General features: G+C 42.7%; 1 protein-coding gene across 1 annotated transcript in view; it reads left to right on the top strand.

Moving 5' to 3' along the window:
• Nucleotides 1-17,602, top strand: part of BCO1 (beta-carotene oxygenase 1) — a 33,788-nt gene extending 16,186 nt beyond the window's left edge. The window contains exons 4-11 of the mRNA XM_075008863.1: nucleotides 1,975-2,122; nucleotides 3,178-3,325; nucleotides 6,238-6,461; nucleotides 7,695-7,952; nucleotides 10,159-10,264; nucleotides 11,151-11,245; nucleotides 13,902-14,013; nucleotides 16,543-17,602. Coding sequence (XP_074864964.1) covers nucleotides 1,975-2,122; nucleotides 3,178-3,325; nucleotides 6,238-6,461; nucleotides 7,695-7,952; nucleotides 10,159-10,264; nucleotides 11,151-11,245; nucleotides 13,902-14,013; nucleotides 16,543-16,715 — 1,264 coding nt within the window. The 3' untranslated portion in view covers nucleotides 16,716-17,602. The remainder of the gene's footprint in view (nucleotides 1-1,974; nucleotides 2,123-3,177; nucleotides 3,326-6,237; nucleotides 6,462-7,694; nucleotides 7,953-10,158; nucleotides 10,265-11,150; nucleotides 11,246-13,901; nucleotides 14,014-16,542) is intronic.
• Nucleotides 17,603-18,396: the final 794 nt, after the last annotated feature.

Consider the following 18,396-nt stretch of genomic DNA (forward strand, 5'->3'; position numbering starts at 1 on the left):
CACACGATAGTATGTACTTCTGTTCTACTCAGTCGTCATAGAATCCTAGAACTGGAAGAAACCTTACAAGGTCATCAAGTCCAGTCACCTAGAGCAGCCCTGACAGGTATTTATCTAACCAGTTGTTAAAAATCTCCAGTCATGTAGGTTCCACAACCTCCCTACACTATGCCAGTGCTTAATGACTCTGACAGTTTGAAAGATTTTTCTAATGTCCATCAGAAACCACCTCTGCTGCCATTTAAGCCCATTGCTTCTTGTCTTATCATCAGTGGTAAAGGAGAATAATTTTGTCTCTCCTCCTTGTAACAAACTTTTAGGTACAGTAAACCCTCAATTTTATGGACCCCAATTTAGCAGACTCTGGAACCAATGGACGTCTGCCAGCCCCCACCATTGTTCCTGAAGTTCACTTAATCGGTGCCCATAAAATCCTAAATGCTGCCTCCCACCCCACCCGAAAAAAGTAAGGTGACTTATTAGAGCTGCCACTGCTACAGGTGGAGGGGTCGTCGCTTCCAGCCACCACAGTCTACTATGGCTGAACTCTCCACCATGGCCTGGACCACCGCTGCTGGAGCCACCATGTGGTCCTCGCACCACAGGTGGGGTGCATACGAGGGCAGAGGGCACTCATATACGCACCCCACCCCTGGTGGGAGAAGCACGTGGTAGCTCTGGCAGTCGTGGCAGCTCCTCCAAGCTACGATGGTGGCTCTCTCCAGCCACACGGCAGAGCAGTTCCAGCCAAATGGCAGGCTCCATGTAGCCATGCATTGGGCTTTCCCGATCCCCGCAGCAGGCTCCCTGCAGCCATACGGCTGGGCAGCTCCAGCCATGCAGTGTGGTCTCTCCAGCAGCAGGTTCGGCAGCTCCTGTGGTAGCGGCTCTGGTGAGTCACGGGTGTTCTTTTGGTTTTGGGGGGTTTTTGGCTGGGGGAGTTGGACTGGGACTGGGGAAGCCTGTTGGGGTGGGTGGGTAGCAAACCCACAGATTTAACGGACTTTCAGTTTGAACAGACACCTGCCCCCCCATTAGCCTGTTAAAACAGGGGTTTACTGTACTTTAAAGCTTTTATCATGTCCCCTTTCAGTCTTCTCTTTTCCAGAAGAAACAAACCCAGTTCTTTCAATCTTCCCTCATAGCTCATGTTTTCTAGACCTTCAATCATTTTTATTACTCTTCTCTGGACTTTCTCCAATTTGTCCACATCACTCCTGAAATGTGGTGCCCAGAACTGGACACAGCACTCTGGTTGAGGCCTGGTCAGAGTAGTGTTTTGCCATTGATGTAAATAGAAGCAGAACTGGCCAGCAATCAAATTTACATTTTGGGCCTGCAAAAGCAGGCCTGTTGACGGGGGGGTAGGGGTGGAGAGACAGACATTTCAAAGGGGCCCGCAGCTCCGGCCCTCACTGTTGCTACTTTGGCAGCAGTGGCACCTGGAGCTCTTGGAGCCTTTTGAACTGCTGCAGCTGCACCGCTCCACCAGGCTGTGAGGCAGAGGGGGCTAAGGCCACGATCCAAGAGGCACCAAAGGCTGACTGTCTTAGGCCCCTCCCCTTCTGCCCTTGGCCCCACCCCTTCAGGACACAGGGCCAGGCCCCTCTCCCACCTTGCCACAGGGCTTGAGATGGCTGTCAGGCCCGCTGAGCAGTTGTGTGTGTTCACACTTCCAGAGTGGGTTACGGGTGGTTGAAAATTTAGTCAAAATATGTTGTGTAGTGCTGCAGACAGAGTGCAAATTAAACAATAAACCCACTTCCAATGACTGTGCTGCATACAGGTCACACCACAGCCAGCTCTCCAAAAGCAGGCACAACTTTCAGTTTTATGAGCAGCTCAAGAGGAGGATAACCACAAACAAATAATAGAGCCATATTCATTTCTGTCCCATTTGAGAATGAAACTGGCAAATAACCAATCTTCTCAAAGCGATATGTATGTAAAATATAATATTTTTGTCCCCCCCAGGGCATTCTGCTATTTGTCCCACACAATTCCTGAGTTCACAGACAACTGCCTGATCAATATTATGAAAACTGGTGAGGATTATTATGCTACAAGCGAGACTAACTTCATTAGGAAAATTAATCCTCACACTCTGGAGACATTAGAGAAGGTAAAATGTGGGATCCAACGTGGATGCTTTATCTGCTAATAAATACAGTGTCCTGCTGACCTTTACAGCCTAGGGTGTCAGGTTCAAGGAAGACAAACTTGACATAAGTAAATGTTGAAGGATACAATGTTTTTCAGCCAGTGCTTCCTTTGTGTCAGAATAGGCCATTTGGGAGCTGTGCAGACTGGGTTAGATGTCAGCTCTTCTAGCAACTTATAATGTCAGTTATTTTAACTTACAATATGTTATTCTTCATATCTTTCAAACTACAAAATCCCCTGGTGTTTTAGGGGAAGTACTGGCTTTTGCGGTTTTAACTGCTGCATAATTCTACTGGGTTGCAGGTATAATGTCAGGTCTTGTGTTCATGGTGTCTGATTATTTTGGATTATTCCCTTTGATTAACAATCCCATAGCTATCCCTAATACCCAACAAGTGATATAATCTGTAATTAATTCTCTAGGCCAGTTATATCACAACTTCCACAGTCATGATATCATTTGAATTTCCTTACGCAAGACATTCATTTAATTTTCTAAAAAAGTGCATTTACACTCATTAAGATGTGGTGTTTACTTAACCTTTTCTACTATGTATAACTTCCTAGTCCCTATCCCCTGCTATAGCAGAGTTCATCAGCTTCAAATAACTTGGAAATCTTTTGGCTCATGAAAGCAGCTGGTTTAACAGACTTGCTGTGTGAAGCCCATTTGGTAAGAGACAGACAGTAGCAGTTTTGTTTGCTTATGCAAACCTTCTTCCTGTATGCCTCACACTGGAGGTGACCCTTAATATCCAAAGCTCAGTTTCCGTGACCCATTCAGATTCAGAGTTTAATATTAATTTCAAAATCTAAAAGGTAAGTAAATTGTTCGTCAAACTGGGAGGATTACCTGAAACAGTGCCGGCGTCTTTGGCCTCCATGCTGGTGTTGCTAGTTGGAGGACCACTAGTGCCAAAGCTGGTGGTAGCTTTCGTGATGTAAGCTAAGATCGGCAAATAATTTCACATATTCTTATACATCCGTAATGTTCTTATGCTATCACTTTATTAGGTTGACTACAATAAATATGTAGCAGTGAACCTGGCAACTTCTCATCCCCATTATGACAGTGCTGGAAATGTTCTCAATATGGGCACCTCCATAGTTGACAAGGGGAAGACAAAATATGTTATTTTTAAGATTCCTTCCTCAGTGCCAGGTAAGAGATGGCTTCAGCTAGCGTCTCTGACCCCCTAGTTATTTTACTTTGTTGTTTGCTTCAGAGATGGAGGGCTGTGTCATCTATGGTCTGGAAACCAGCTGAATCACTGCTTATGTTTTAGTATGTTTTAGTATCACTGCTTTGTACAAAGACGTTTGACGTTTCTCTGTCAAGGTAAAAGATGGTAGGTAATTGTATGTAAATGACATGGGGAAAAGACTGATGGGACTCATGAATTAGCTGTTCAGCCTGGTTGGTTGGTTGGTTAGTATTTGAAAAGATTCATGGTTATCACGTATCGGAGGGGTAGCCGAATTAGTCTGGATCTGTAACAGCGACGAAGGGTCCTGTGGCACCTTATAGACTAACAGAAAAGTTTTGAGCATGAGCTTTCGTGAGCACAGACTCACTTCATCAGATGCTGGTCTTGGAAATCTGCAGGGCCAGGTATAAATAAGCCAGAGCAAGGGTGGGGATAACAAGGTTAGCTCAGTCAGCAAGGGTGAGGCTTACTACCAGCAGTTGATCTGGAGGTGTGAACACCAAGGGAGGGGAAGCTGCTTCTGTATTTAGCCAGCCATTCGCAGTCTTTGTTTAAGCCTGAACTGAGGGCATCGAATTTGCAGATGAATTGTAGCTCAGAAATTTCTCTTTGGAATCTGGTCCTGAAATTTCCTTGCTGTAGGATAGCTACTTTTAAGTCTGCTACTGTGTGGCCTGGGAGATTGAAGTGCTCTCCTACGGGTTTTTGTATATTGCCATTTACAACCCATCCTGGACAATGATCCCCCACTTTCACAGGCCTTGGGAGGCAGACCAGTCCTTGCCCACAGACAACCTGCCAACCTGAAGCAAATCCTAACCAGCAACTATACACCGCACCACAGTCACTCTAAATCAGGGACCCATCCATGCAACAAACGTCGTTGCCAGCTCTGCCCACATATCTACACCAGCAACACCATTACAGGACCTAACCAGATCAGCCACACCATCGTGGGTTCATTCAGCTGCACATCTACCAATATAATTTATGCCATCATGTGCCAGCAATGCCCCTCTGCTATATACATCAGACAAACTGGACAGTCTCTACGTAAAAGAATAAATGCACACAAATCAGATATCAGAAATGGCAATATACAAAAACCCATAGGAGAGCACTTCAATCTCCCAGGCCACACAGTAGCAGACTTAAAAGTAGCTATCCTACAGCAAAGAAATTTCAGGACCAGATTCCAAAGAGAAATTTCTGAGCTACAATTCATCTGCAAATTCGATGCCCTCAGCTCTGGCTTAAACAAAGACTGCGAATGGCTGGCTAAATACAGAAGCAGCTTCCCCTCCCTTGGTGTTCACACCTCCAGATCAACTGCTGGCAGTAAGCCTCACCCTTGCTGACTGAGCTAACCTTGTTATCCCCACCCTTGCTCTGGCTTATTTATACCTGGCCCTGCAGGTTTCCAAGACCAGCATCTGATGAAGTGAGTCTGTGCTCACGAAAGCTCATGCTCAAAACTTTTCTGTTAGTCTATAAGGTGCCACAGGACCCTTCGTTGCTGTTATGGTTATCACGGTATCCTATACATACTTCAGTAAAGCAGGATGTTGTTGTTTTGGAAGGATTGGTCCCTGTTCCTGGTTTGCCATTCCCTGCTTTGTGAGATATATATTAAAGGGTGATGTGCACAAAAAAACGTATCAGAGAGGTAGCCGTGTTAGTCTGTAGCTTCGAGAACAACAAGAAGCCCACAAAAGCTTATGCTCCAAAATATCTGTTAGTCTATAAGGTGCCACAAGACTTCTTGTTGTTCACAAAAAGAAAAGTGTATCCAGCATGTAGCATTTGTTGTTACAATTTGTAAAATGTCTTTCTTTATAAACAGATTTTTAGGGAAAAGGACAGTGGGTGAAAAAGCTAACAAAAATGGGCACAGACAGTGTTTCGTTAGAACCAGGAATAATACATGAACCTGTACATAGCTCCCATTCCTTGTCAGCTTTTTCAGTGCTAGTTCTCATCCCCAAAGAAAAGACTGTTTGTTGGTTTCTTTGCCCTCGCCTTTTCTTCTTCATGGTGATCTCCTTTTTGTGCATTTTTGTGAAATGCAGCAATGCTGCAGGGCCGAGCTGCAAATGTAGCTGTTGCCCTATTGGCCAACATGTTAAGATTGAATTTGAGCTCTCCAGTGTGGGGAAAAAATGTCCAGCTACACTTTAAGAGCCAGACACTATAGGTAAGGCTGTAGTAGACTCCCATAATCTGCGGCAAGGGGGTGATCACAAGCACAGGTTACACTAGCATGGGGCCATACCGTCCCTTTGGTACAGATGTCAGTATGTAACTTCTTTACCCCTCAGTACTGGAATTTCAGGGTCAGTGGCCTCTGTGTAGGTCCCCAGGGGCTGGGAGTAACTGCAAAGGGTTAGGTCCTGTTTATGGATGGCTCTGGTCTTATCTATGACTATGTCTACACTAGGCAAAGTAAGTCAACCTTAGATATGCAATTCTAGCTATGGCAATTGCACAGCTAGAATTAACATATCTGTGCTTGGCTAACTTGGCTGTCCCTACTGGGAAAGGTCAACAGGAGAATTTCTCCCATAGACCTCCCTTACTCTTCGCATCTTGTGAAAATTCTGGGGGTCAACTACAACCCCTGAGAGTTTGATTTTGTGTGTCCATACTGGATGCGTGAAATCAAACCCCAGAAGATCACCCCTGAGTGGGTTGATCTTCCAGGATAGTGCAGATGTAGACTATATAAGTGTTCGGTAGGGTGCTGATTCCCCTGCTAATCCTGTATGAGGGAAGGAATTCAGTGCCTAATATGAGAATGCAAAGGAAGCTCCCTGAGTGGCAGATATTATTTACATAATGACAGTTTATTTTTCTGATTTGTGTTTAGAGAAGGAAGAGAAGAAGAAATCCTGTCTGAAACACCTGGAAGTGGTGTGCTCTATCCCATCCCACTCTCTCCTTCACCCAAGCTACTTTCACAGTTTTGGCATTACAGAAAATTACATCATCTTCATCGAGCAGCCATTCAAACTGGACATTCTCAAGTTGGCAACTGCCTACTTCAGGGGTGTCAACTGGGCATCCTGCCTTTCCTTCCATAAGGAAGATAAGGTACCTTTCCTGCTATGTCCAAAGCCGTGGGGGAAGCCCAGGCGATAACCATGCCCCTCAATACTATAATTTCCCTGGTTGTAAAAGTTTACCCACTTCCCATTGAAGGAATGTGTTTTCCCTTTTCTTCCTATATGTGCTTTCAGGATCTTTCCTTAAGAATCCTAACCCACCCAACCTAAAATTCCCGTAAATCTCTGGTGCTGAGGTGCCTGAAACAAAGGGTAATACTGAGCATTACCAGGAATATTGTACACCATCGAAGAGATTCTGCACATCTGTAATGTCCAAGCACCTATGTGCAATCATCTCTAGTTTAAACAAAATATTATATAATATACACATTTAGGTCAAATGTAGAGACTTTAGGTGAGATTCTAGTCCCATGCTGGCTCCTTCAGCAGTGGTTCTCACTCTGTGGTCCTTGAGGGTATTGCAGGGGGTCTGTGAAAAAAAATAAATAAAAATGATCACAGAAAATAAGTTTGAAATAAACTGCATGGTTACAATAATTTTTATTTTCAAATTAAATATCTAAATAAACTGAATGGTTACAATCAACTATTATTTTTTAATTAAATATCTTCCAATAGTGTTGTTAATGGCTGTATGAAAATCTATGTTGTGGTTTCCTTTTTCATTTAAGGAAGTGTACACAGCCACTAGAAGTGGCTTTGATGGAGGTCTGTGAATGTTTTGCGGGGTTGGGGGGTGACTGGGGGCCTCCACTAGGTTGAGAACCAAAGGAAGTCTGAAAACTCTGGGTTCAGCTAATGGAGAACTCTCCTGATGCAGGAACAGGAGAATGCAGCTACAGGCTGTCCTTTGAGGATGCCCCTCACAACCACTGGTATGCCAGAGGTGGAGACAGGTGAGAGAGGTCATGTTGGGCCTCAGCATTTAGCACTGTGGAGAGTCTGGGCAGGTGAGATAGGCACCTGTAATTTAGCCACCTCTAAAGGATGCCTACATTTTGCTGGGGGTAATTTCAGTCCCCAGTACAGCCCCATATTGGGAAGTTGTAAAAGTGGTGTGAAAGCTGCAGCCTCATGCCACCTCCAGCCTGCATGTTCTGAGCTGTGCCTTTTACCCAGCATCTCCACTCTTCCTGGCATAACCTGACTGCTCCAAATACACTATCATAAACAAAGGAAAGGTACCATCATCAGGCTGGTTTTTAAAAAGTCAACTATTTGCTGCTTATTAAACATCAGCATGTTTGTCCTCTTTCAGACTTGGATTCACCTCATAGACAGAAAGACCAAAAAGGATGTAGCCAGCAAGATTTTCACAGAGGCCATGGTCCTTTTTCACCATGTCAATGCTTATGAGGAGGATGGCCATATTGTTATTGATGTCATTTCCTATTCAGACAATAGCCTGTATGAAATGTTCTATTTAAAAAACCTGAATGAAGACTTCGAGGAACACGCCAAACTCACTTCCATGCCAGCCTGCAAGCGATTTGTGGTTCCTCTGGAGTTTAACAAGGTAATGTTCAATCGATTGTATTTGAGTCATAATTTTGCATAACTCACTAAACGAAAAAGCATATGAAGCATTGGTTTGCCAGGCCACATCCGAGTTCCTGATTTTTGAAATGATATTCACAAAATTTGGGGAAGGGGGTATGTAATTGTTTGTGCATTCATGGCAATTTGCCCACTGTCTTGTGCAAATGTAGATACTCACTGCCAGCTTTTGAGTCTCTTGTGAGAAAGGACGAAGAGCCTATTCAACTTGACTAGTCTCTTCAAAGTCAATGAGATGGTTTCTGGCTCAAGGTGCTGCCCCACATGAATAAATATATCAATGTAGCTCTTGATTAGTGGGCACAAGCAGGGTTTTCCACATGCAATCTGATGCACATGAGTGAAAATCTGTGAAAAAATTGTGCCCCTCTCCCAAACTGACAACCAAACCCTCCCCCCCCACCCCCCCCCAAAAAAAAACAACCCTTAGCTGCTTTTCAACAGTAATTGTATGAAGATAATGGGATTTTTATTTCAGTAAGAGCTTTACTAAAGCAGGGGAAAGGATCAAACTTTCCTGTAGCTTTGAAACAGCATAGCTGCTTTACATCATTGTTCTTTGGGGGGAAAGCCTCATGTTCTGCTCAGCAACTTGCCAGGCGAGTTTCAGCCTGATTGTTTGGAACAGCTGATACTGTATGCCTTGCTATGCCCTGGAAACCGGGTCTTGTAACATCACGAAAACAGTCCTCTAGCAATGCAGGAGGATATGTTTGATGAATGGAGAAGAAGTCCATAAATGGCTAATAGCCAGGAACTCAAAGATGAAACACCATGCTTTGAGTGTTCCCAGCCTGCCAGAAGCTGAGATTGCATGACAGGGCCTGGATCTCTTGAAATTGCCCTGTTAATTTCTTCTGAAGCATGTGGCACCAGCCACTATCAAAAGACAAGGTGTTAGCAAGAGTGATGGGTAAACCTCGGCCTGGAAGAGGCAAGCCCCCACTCTCACCCTTTCTGTCTGAGAGCCCGCGCCCCACAGGAGCAAAGCTCCACTCCACCCCAAGCCCCTTCTGCAAGGGCAGCCTCCAGTCTCCTGTGTGAGCCTTCCCAGCCCTGCAGCACAAGAAGGGGGGGTAGTGTGTGGCCCCAGCCTCCCTGGCCCCAGAGTGGGTAAGCAGCATGCGGCCCAAGCCTCCCTGGCCCCAGAGCATGGGGAGAGTGGGGAGAACGTGTTCCCAGACTTCATGGCTCCATAGCACAGGAATGTAGGCATCCCCAGCCTCCTTCCCTCGAGCCGAGGGAGAGCTCCCTGCCCATGTCCCCAGTATCAGGGCAGCTGAAACCTAAGGGCAACCCCAGGAGCTGCACTGAAGGAGGGGCATTTGGTGGGGGAGGGACTGTGAACGGGGGCCACACCTGGCAGTTTGGGAAGGCAATGCCTTCCCCTGCCTCTTAGACCTGCTGCCCATGACTGTTAGCCTGACCCAGTATGCCTGTTATTATCATGGATCTGCTCAAATTGTCCTGCCTTCATACCTTGCAAGCTAAGAACTCATTGAAGAGAAAGACACAATACTGAAAAATTGCTTTGCACTAGGAATGTGAGCACTCAGTGGCATTTTCATTAAAGTAAATATCAGTGTTCAGCTTTTTAAAAAACATCAAATGGCATCCATGCACATGGGGTGTCTATTTAACATTTAAGTCTGTTGGGGATAGTATGTGGGCTACACACACACACACACACGCTAAAAATGATAATCCATTAAATCTGTGTTTATACACAGGGATTTTCAAAGGAGGTGAAAGGATATGAGAGCCCAACCTCTACTGACTTAGGTGCCTCACTCTATTAAATGGCTTTGAAAATCCCAACCTTAAGCCCTAACTCCCAAACAACATGATGAATTTACACTGCTTGTATGATAAAATACATCACAACTGACGCCATCATCAAGTTTGACCTAATGCAGTTGAGAACAGCTAATTTATCAGAAATCCCTGCAAATTTAGGTCCTTGAAATGGAAATGCTCACAGACTAATAATGCAAGATCAATACCTCTGAGAAGCAACCTTTGGAAGTTGAATCATCTGGTTTATGCCAAATGGAACCTAAGAGGAATTTATATACAGTCAAATCAACCTTAATGAAAGTCCTAAATTAGAACTATGTCCTTTGAAATGTCTTGCTCTTGCTCTTGTTAGCATCCCTTTCTTGCAGGATGCAGAAGTAGGAACTAATTTAGTCAAAATTCTGTCAACTACTGCAACTGCTCTCAAAGAAAAAGATGGAAACCTCCATTGTCAGCCTGAAATGATATGTGAAGGTGAGATGTGTGTATTCAAAACCTTCTGTTGTATTTTCTTAAATACAGATGCATTATAACACAGACTAATGTGGTCTTCGGGGGGTGATGGAAGTAGAGGTGCTGGGGGTGCAGCCACTCCAACTGACTTGAAGCGGTTTGCATCATATACAGTATTTACAGTTTTGTTCAGTGGCTTTCACTCCACCACCCCCTACCCCCCACCTATAAGTACTATTCCAATATCCCTGCAAAGGTGTGTTAAATACTCCTATATAATCTAGCACTGATCTAGCAGTCGGGTCCTTTGAGGTGAACAGTTAGGTTCCACATGGCCACAGAGGTTCACCTCCATGACCTAACTGGTAGATCCAGGCCTAAATGAATAATTAATATAAATTCAGTGGGATTTCCTGTTCTAGGAAGAGGTAGATTACAAATGCTCAAAATATCATGGTGTTAAGATTGCAGTTAAGATCTGAGATCGTGGGATCTAAATACGCACGATTATCTGTGTGCACAAATGCATCTATTTTTACTTTGGGGAAGAAATTTCCAATTTCACCACACAGGTAAATGTACTACGGGTCCAGGTAAGTATGGAAGAATGAAAGGTAACTGAATAGTAGGATTATAAATCCATTGTGATTAAACCATAAGAGTGAAATGTCAGTGGTTTATGAATTTGCATCACCTATATTCTTGTTCATTTTTTTTTAAAAAAGTCTATAAATATGTCTACATAAAAGCTAAGCAAAACCTAACTCAGACACTCCCAAGCAAATATAATAGAGAGTTTGTTGAAGATCTTGACTGTATGTATTTAATTTCTTTTAACATGTGTTAGATGTAAAACCTGTGCTATTTTTCTTATGTGCTACCTGTATATGTTTCACTTTCTCTGTAGGAATAGAGCTGCCTCGTATCAACTATGATTATAATGGCAAAAAGTACAGATATGTCTATGCAACAGGAGTTCAGTGGAGTCCAGTTCCCACGAAGGTATTACCCTGATTATATATTGTGTGATTAAATTCCTATAAATCAAATTGAACAGTGTGCAAATAGGGAAGGCCATTTATTAGCTAACCTACATGGAATAAATTATGGCTTGGTGAACATCCATGCAAGCATGGTGAAGCCACCTGGTTGAGAGATTAGAATCAGAGCACTACGAAACTGTGGTTCTGCACTATAATGTGAATGTTCTGAAACTTTTTTTAAAAAAATCCACATTTCTTAAACAAGTTGAAGTTTGTTAAGTGATGTGCATATGTATCTCATTTACAAACTCCAGCACTCCAAAGCAAAAGATGAAAAGTTAAGGACATAAATCCTACGTTGCCCACATGACAAAAATAAATTAGTTGGGACAGATTCTCAGCTGCTGTAAATCAGTGTAGCTTTGTTATGGACCTGCATTCACTTAACAACAGCTGAGAGTATGGGCTGTTATACCACATATCAAGATGCCTTTTTCATCACAACACACCCTTCACTCTGACCCTCTGATGTTTTCAGGAAAATTTAATGTACATTGGGGCACTAGCCCTAGGGCAAAAGAGCTCCAGTCTCACATTCTTCCATATCATTTTAATGAGCTATTTCTTAGAACCGAAGCATGTTGTAAGCTGGAAAACCTACTCACTGTGGTAGGAAAAAGTTACAGAGAAGATGGTTCTTAATAATTGTTGCTCGTTCAGCAAAATCTCTCCTAAAGCTTGCAGAGAGAATTCATAACCAAGCAGAGAGCTGACTATTTGTTTCTGTTTTTAATTTATCTCATCTGATTACCAATTATAATTATATAGTAGATGATGCAATAAAATGATTGTCAACGTATTGGAAAGTAGCTCAAACAAAATCGGCAGCTTTGTGATTTCTAACAAAGATAATTGTCCTTTACAAATGACTTAAGTACAGCCATAGTCATTGAGTTTGAGTTCTGTTTATTTTGGAGTTGTGTTTTTACATTGCCTAATCCTTGGGGCATCTGTGATATGGAAGTGGTACAATGAGGATATGCTGATACTCTTTTGTATATTGCATCTTATTGTTCATTTAAATACCTTTTTAAGTTCTACGTCAAGGCTGTCTTCATATTTGGGGCTCAGAATGTGAACACTGATTTACCTGTAGCAGTGCAGATGCATACAGAAGATAATGGAGCTGAATGTGAAATAGTGACTCTATCATGGTGGGTGAATGTTGGGTTCCTCAAGCACTTAGCCCATTGCTGAGATGTGGCAGTATTCACTGCTGTATTTCCATACATGGGTGAAATTCTGGCTCCACTGGTATATTAGATACGATTTTGTTTTTTCCAGTGCATTTGTAGGTGTGTTGGTCACAGGACATTAGAGAGACAAGGTGGGTGAGGTAATATTTTTCTCCAGACCAACCTCGTGGGATGAGGGAGGGGGTGAAAGAGACGAGCTTTCAAGCTGACACTAAGCTGTTCTGCTCTATGTAAGCTCAAAAGGCTGTCTCTTTCACCAGCAGGCAATGGTCCAAAAAAAGATCTTATTACCTCACTCACCTTGTCTTTCTAATTTTGTTTTAATATTTGTGCTGTTTAACTGCTTACAGTTTTTATCTCTGTAAAGACTGCGGGTGCGCGCGCACACACACACACACACACACACAGATAATTGTTGCTTGTTCGGCAAAATCTATCCTAAAACGTATTAATAGAATTTGTAACCAAGCAGAGTCGACGTCCTGTTTTTAATTCATCCCATCTGATTACAAAATATAGTTGTCTGTGAAATTATATAGTTGATGTAATTATATACTAGATATAAGTGGATACAGCTCCAACAGGCATTGGTCCAATATCAGATATTACCTCACTCACCTTATCTTTCTAATTTGGTTTTATTATTTGTCCTGTTTAACTGCTTAAGGTTTTAACCTCTGTAAAGACTGAGGGCACACACATACACCAATGTGGGTGCACGTTTGAAGAATCAGGACTAAGGATCAGGAGGTTATGGATTCTGTTCCTTGCTTTGTTATATGCTTCCTGTGCAACCTTGTACAGGTCACTTAAACTTTGTGTCAGGCTCCTCTTCTGTAAAATGAGAATAGTGTTATCTCACACAGAGATGTCATCCAGCTTAATTATCTCACTAGTGTTTATGAGATCCTTGGCTGACAGGTGTAGTTATAATGTAGTGAAACAGTATCAATTTCTTTTCTCAAATCTCTAAGGCTATATCTACACTAGAAGCATCTGTCTATAGAATTTAGTGTCAGAAGAGATGTTCTGTTGACAGATTGCATCTACACATAAAAGCGGATTGATCTGTTGGCCCACTGTCAACAAGTGGGACACCCGGAGCCTCTACACAGCATTTTTGGTGGACCGTCTCTGTTGACAAAACTCATTTTGTATGTAGATGCTCCGTGAATTAAGTGAAATGGTCTCCTGTTAAATACAAACAAGGTTCTGTGGCTATGAGGCCACTAAATGTGACTGAGGAGCCTGAAGTTTTCTAAATGTTTCATCTGTAGCATGGCAGAGTAAGTATGTCTCATTGCTTTGTGGCTTCCAGTATGGATCCCATTGTTTTACCCAGCTGCATTCTTATATGGTAAACAGTAGGATTTTGAAATTAAAAGCTCTAATTTAACAATTATTTTTGTCTTAATTTAGATAGTGAAAGTTGATGTGCTGACAAAGAAAAAGCTCTGTTGGGAAGAGAAGCACTGCTGGCCTGCCGAGCCTGTCTTCGTTCCCAGTCCTGATTTAAAAGAAGAGGATGATGGTAAGAAGGCTGCTCCTCTAATAAATTGGGGGAATATATGTATAAGTATGTAGAACCCTTTGCTGTCAAGATGACATACAATGGAGAATCAAAAATTGTAAATGTTTTATTGTCAATGACCTTTAATATGAAATCTATTCCACACAGTAATAGTGCCATGGGCTAAACAAAGACATCCTCAGCAATTGTGTTCCTGCAAACAAAGATGTCTGCTACTACTTCTCCCTAGTTCTGTAGGCTGTAGTGATGGAAGTCCTTTATTTCTTTCACCATCTACCTTAATGTCTTTCTCTCATTGGCATATTTTCCCCATTAGTGGTCATTTTTGTTGGTAATGGTAATTCACCTTAAGAACACTTAAATTTTTCTCAGTATTATCCCTTCATCTTCTCCTTGGTGAGCCATGAAGTTGAAGACCATAAGGATGTCCTTCCAAGATACTCTTGGCTCAGAGTCCTCCTCATCTAGGCCGTGTCTACACGAGCCCCAAACTTCGAAATGGCCACGCAAATGGCCATTTTGAAGTTTACTAATGAAGCGCTGAAATGCATATTCAGCACTTCATTAGCATGCGGGCGGCTGCGGCACTTCGAATTTGACGCGCCTCGCCGCCGCACGGCTCGTCCCAACGGGGCTCCTTTTTGAAAGGACCCCGCCTACTTCGAAGTCCCCCTATTCCCATCAGCTCATGGGAATAAGGGGACTTCAAAGTAGGCGGGGTCCTTTCGAAAAGGAGCCCCGTTGGGACGAGCCGCGTCAATTTCAAAGTGCCGCTGCCGCCCTCATGCTAATGAAGCGCTGAATATGCATTTCAGCGCTTCATTAGTAAACTTCGAAATGGCCATTTGCGTGGCCATTTCGAAGTTTGGGGCTAGTGTAGCTGTAGCCCAAGTGTTCCATCAAACAAACACTGGTGATATTTGCTGCTAGCAGCTGTAGATCAGCTACGTGCTATTGTAGGCATGCTTGTCAAACCATCCCATCCATAACCTTTTCAAGCTCAGTCTTCAAGCCATTTAGGTTCTCACCACACACATACACGCACACACACACATACTTCTCCCTTTGTTCCAGAATTTCACTCTTCTGGTTAGAAACCTTCTCCTAATTTCAGGCCTAAAGTTGATAGCCAGTTGTATCCATTTGTTCTGGGTCCACATTGGAGCTTAACTTCAGTAACTCTACTCCTTCACTGGTATTTATCCCTCTGATGTATTTATAGAGCTCAGTCGTATCTCCCCTCAGCCTTCTTCTGGTTAGGTTAAATAAGCCAAGCTCTTAGTGTCTCCTCTCCAAAGGTAGGTTTTCCATTCCAAGGATCATTCTAGCACCAGCTGTGCCATCCTAATAATTTTATCAGGTATTTTTTCATTGAGGCCCAGAGGCCTTCTTGTGATACTATCATAGGCATTCTTAATATCTATAACACTGTGTGTGCATTTTGATTACATTCCCATTTTTATCAAGTGATTTAGGAATAGAAAACACTCGATCCACAATGAACCTGTTTTTTCAGAATCCACGCTAACAATCTCCTATTATTTCCTTTGCCAAAGAAATAAAAGTATCCAGGTAGGATTTCATAGTCTGTAATGAGGAGAGAGATGACATGCTACTTTTTATATTTCATTGAGTCACCCTTCTTCATAGTTGGGCATATGACTCCTTCTTAAGTTGGGGTGAATGGCTGGCTTGGGGAGGAAAACCCTCTGTCCCCCGCCACATCCCATCTCTTCTGTCCAAGACCTTGTCACTGCTATGTCTACCAGAGCCCACTTAGCCCTCACTGTAACCTCTGGCCCCTGCCCTGCACCCATAGCCTTCCTGGCCCCAGAGGACCAGATGGTTGGACAGTTGCATCACCCCAGCATTCCTGGACTCGGAGCAACCAGCAGTTGTGCCACCTCAGCCTTCATGGTAGGCTGCACTACCAGACCCTGTCCTCAGCTACCCTGTCTTACTCCAGCTGGTAGCCCCAGACTGGTCCAAGAGCGACCTGCTGCATGCAGCTAGGAGGCTGCCTGACCTGGAGTAGAGTGTTAGTGGGGTCACCCATGTCTGTTTGGGTGGGTGATGCCTTCCCTTGCCTTCATTATCCACTGCCCATGTTCCACTCCTGCAAAAGAACAAAAGGGCAAATTTGGCTCATGTGTATACTCCTAAACTAGACTTTAAAAACAACTGGCTTATTCCTCTGGCCCAGTGGAACAATCTTGTATCTGGTTGGCATCAAATTCAGTTCTTCAAATGGCTGCATTGAATATCCTGAAGCTTGAAGGCCTCTAAATACAGACCAGGGTCATTAGCTGCAGTAGTATTATGCAAGCTCCCAGGTAATCTCCTGCCACCAGACAGTCCGGCAAAAGGATGGAGGCAATTATTAGTTTGTTAGTATTAGTTAAACTTTTTGATCGATAAAGCAGTTTTTGTTGCTACCCTTGGTTATCCAGACTTCTCAGTTGATGATGTTGCCTTTTCTTTTTTCCTTTGTCTCTTTTTAAAACATATTCCTTATTTATACTTTTTTAGGTCTTGTTTTATCTTCCATTGTGACATCGGATCCCAGTAAACTACCCTTCCTTCTTGTCTTGGATGCTAAAACATTCACAGAGGTAGCTCGGGCCACAGTAAATGTAGACTTGCATCTGGACCTGCATGGAATCTTTATACCAGAGAAGAATTTGAATGCAGAGCATGACTAGAAGACTCTCCATCTTACTATGTAAACATCAAAATTAAATGAAAATCGCCTACTGAGCCTTCAGAAACAACCCTTTTGTCATGTTCAAGCCACCTTTTGTCATGGCAAAGAATAACCAAATGCTACAGCTATAAAGTCACTTTTCACTTCAAATAATTGTAAGATGTACAACAGGCAATTAAGTATTGGGAAAAAAACAACATTTAACAGAACACACACAAACCACACAAGGCTAACTTCTGAACACTGCTTTCTTAACACCACTCTTTTCAAGTTGTATATACTATTTGCAGTGAGCTGTGTTTTTATTCCAGAAATCACTGACTACACTGAGCAAGTGGAGGCGGTGTGTTTACAATATGGCATACAGGATGTGTCATGCTTGCCTGGTTTGTGTAACTTTCATGGGTTGTTTCAAGACAGCATATGATCAAAATTACTCTTCTTTCAGAAATCCTGGTGTTCTAAAATATGTGGCAGGGCAGTAATAATTCATTGCAATCTACTCCTTTGGTGCTCGATTTCTGAAGCTTCACTAAAACCACAGTGAAACGTCAAAAGTGGTGCAGCTTTTTGATCAGGAACCTAGAAAGCTTTTTCAGCTTGAATCATTTTATGCCTTTAAAGGGAGAGGGTAGTGTGCTTTGTGAAAGAAACCAAAGCTTAAATAATTTCAAATGGACCATATACTTTTATTAATTATATTTAATGGTATTTAAATTAATCTTTACTTTTCCGTGTAATTGTTTTCCCTCAGGAATATCTGATATGACATTTCACTGCCCTGTCTCAAAGATAAATGGTAATTTGTCTCTACCTGTAGTGTTATATGCATAACAATGAGAGGTCACATCACTAGCAGAGCTTAGATACTTAAGTAAAATTAATTGTTTCCATTACCAATATAGCACTTTGAAGAGTAACAAAATGATTTATTGGTGATGAGCTTTCGTGGGACAGACCCACTTCATCATATCAATTTAATTTCCAATACAGACTGACTTTTATAAGTACAGAGGACAAAAAAAAATTGCAATAAAAACTGACAAATTAAAAAGGATATAAGGAAAGGGGTGAGGGTTGGGGCATGTTAATTGTCCTGTCCGAGATAATTATGGGCATCAAAGGAAGGGAAGCAGTCCTTGTAATGTGTGAGGTAATTGATGTCTCTGTTCATACCACGTGTTAATGTGTCAAATTTCAATATGTACAAATCTCTTGCCATGCATCTACCCTAGGAACTAACTTTGAAGTTAACTTTGAAGTTCGGCACTACATCAAACACATTTTCCCCTACTTCGAAATTAACTTCTGAGTAGGGAGCCCAACTTCGAAGTCCTTACTCCATTCCTGGGAATGGAGTCGTGCCCTACTGCTCCTGTGTCACTCCCTGCTTTCCCACAGGGTAAGACAGGCTCTAAGTTCCCTATCTGCACTGCAAATAGAACTGCACTAAAGGTGCTGTCTCTCATTACTCTAGACATGATTAATTTAACTTCCAAGTAGGGTGTGTGTAGACTTCAAAGTTATTTTTGTAGTGTAGACACAGCCTCGCGCTAATCTGTTATTAAATTCTTTGTGTTCTAGGACACACATTCTCAGGTCTTGAACAGAACATCCAACTCCACTGAAGCGTTCACTGGCGTGGGCCATTCTTTTAAACACCTGAGTATTTGTGTCCT

The sequence above is a fragment of the Carettochelys insculpta genome, chromosome 14 (genome assembly GCF_033958435.1).
Source record: "Carettochelys insculpta isolate YL-2023 chromosome 14, ASM3395843v1, whole genome shotgun sequence".
In the NCBI taxonomy this organism is placed as follows: domain Eukaryota; kingdom Metazoa; phylum Chordata; order Testudines; family Carettochelyidae; genus Carettochelys; species Carettochelys insculpta.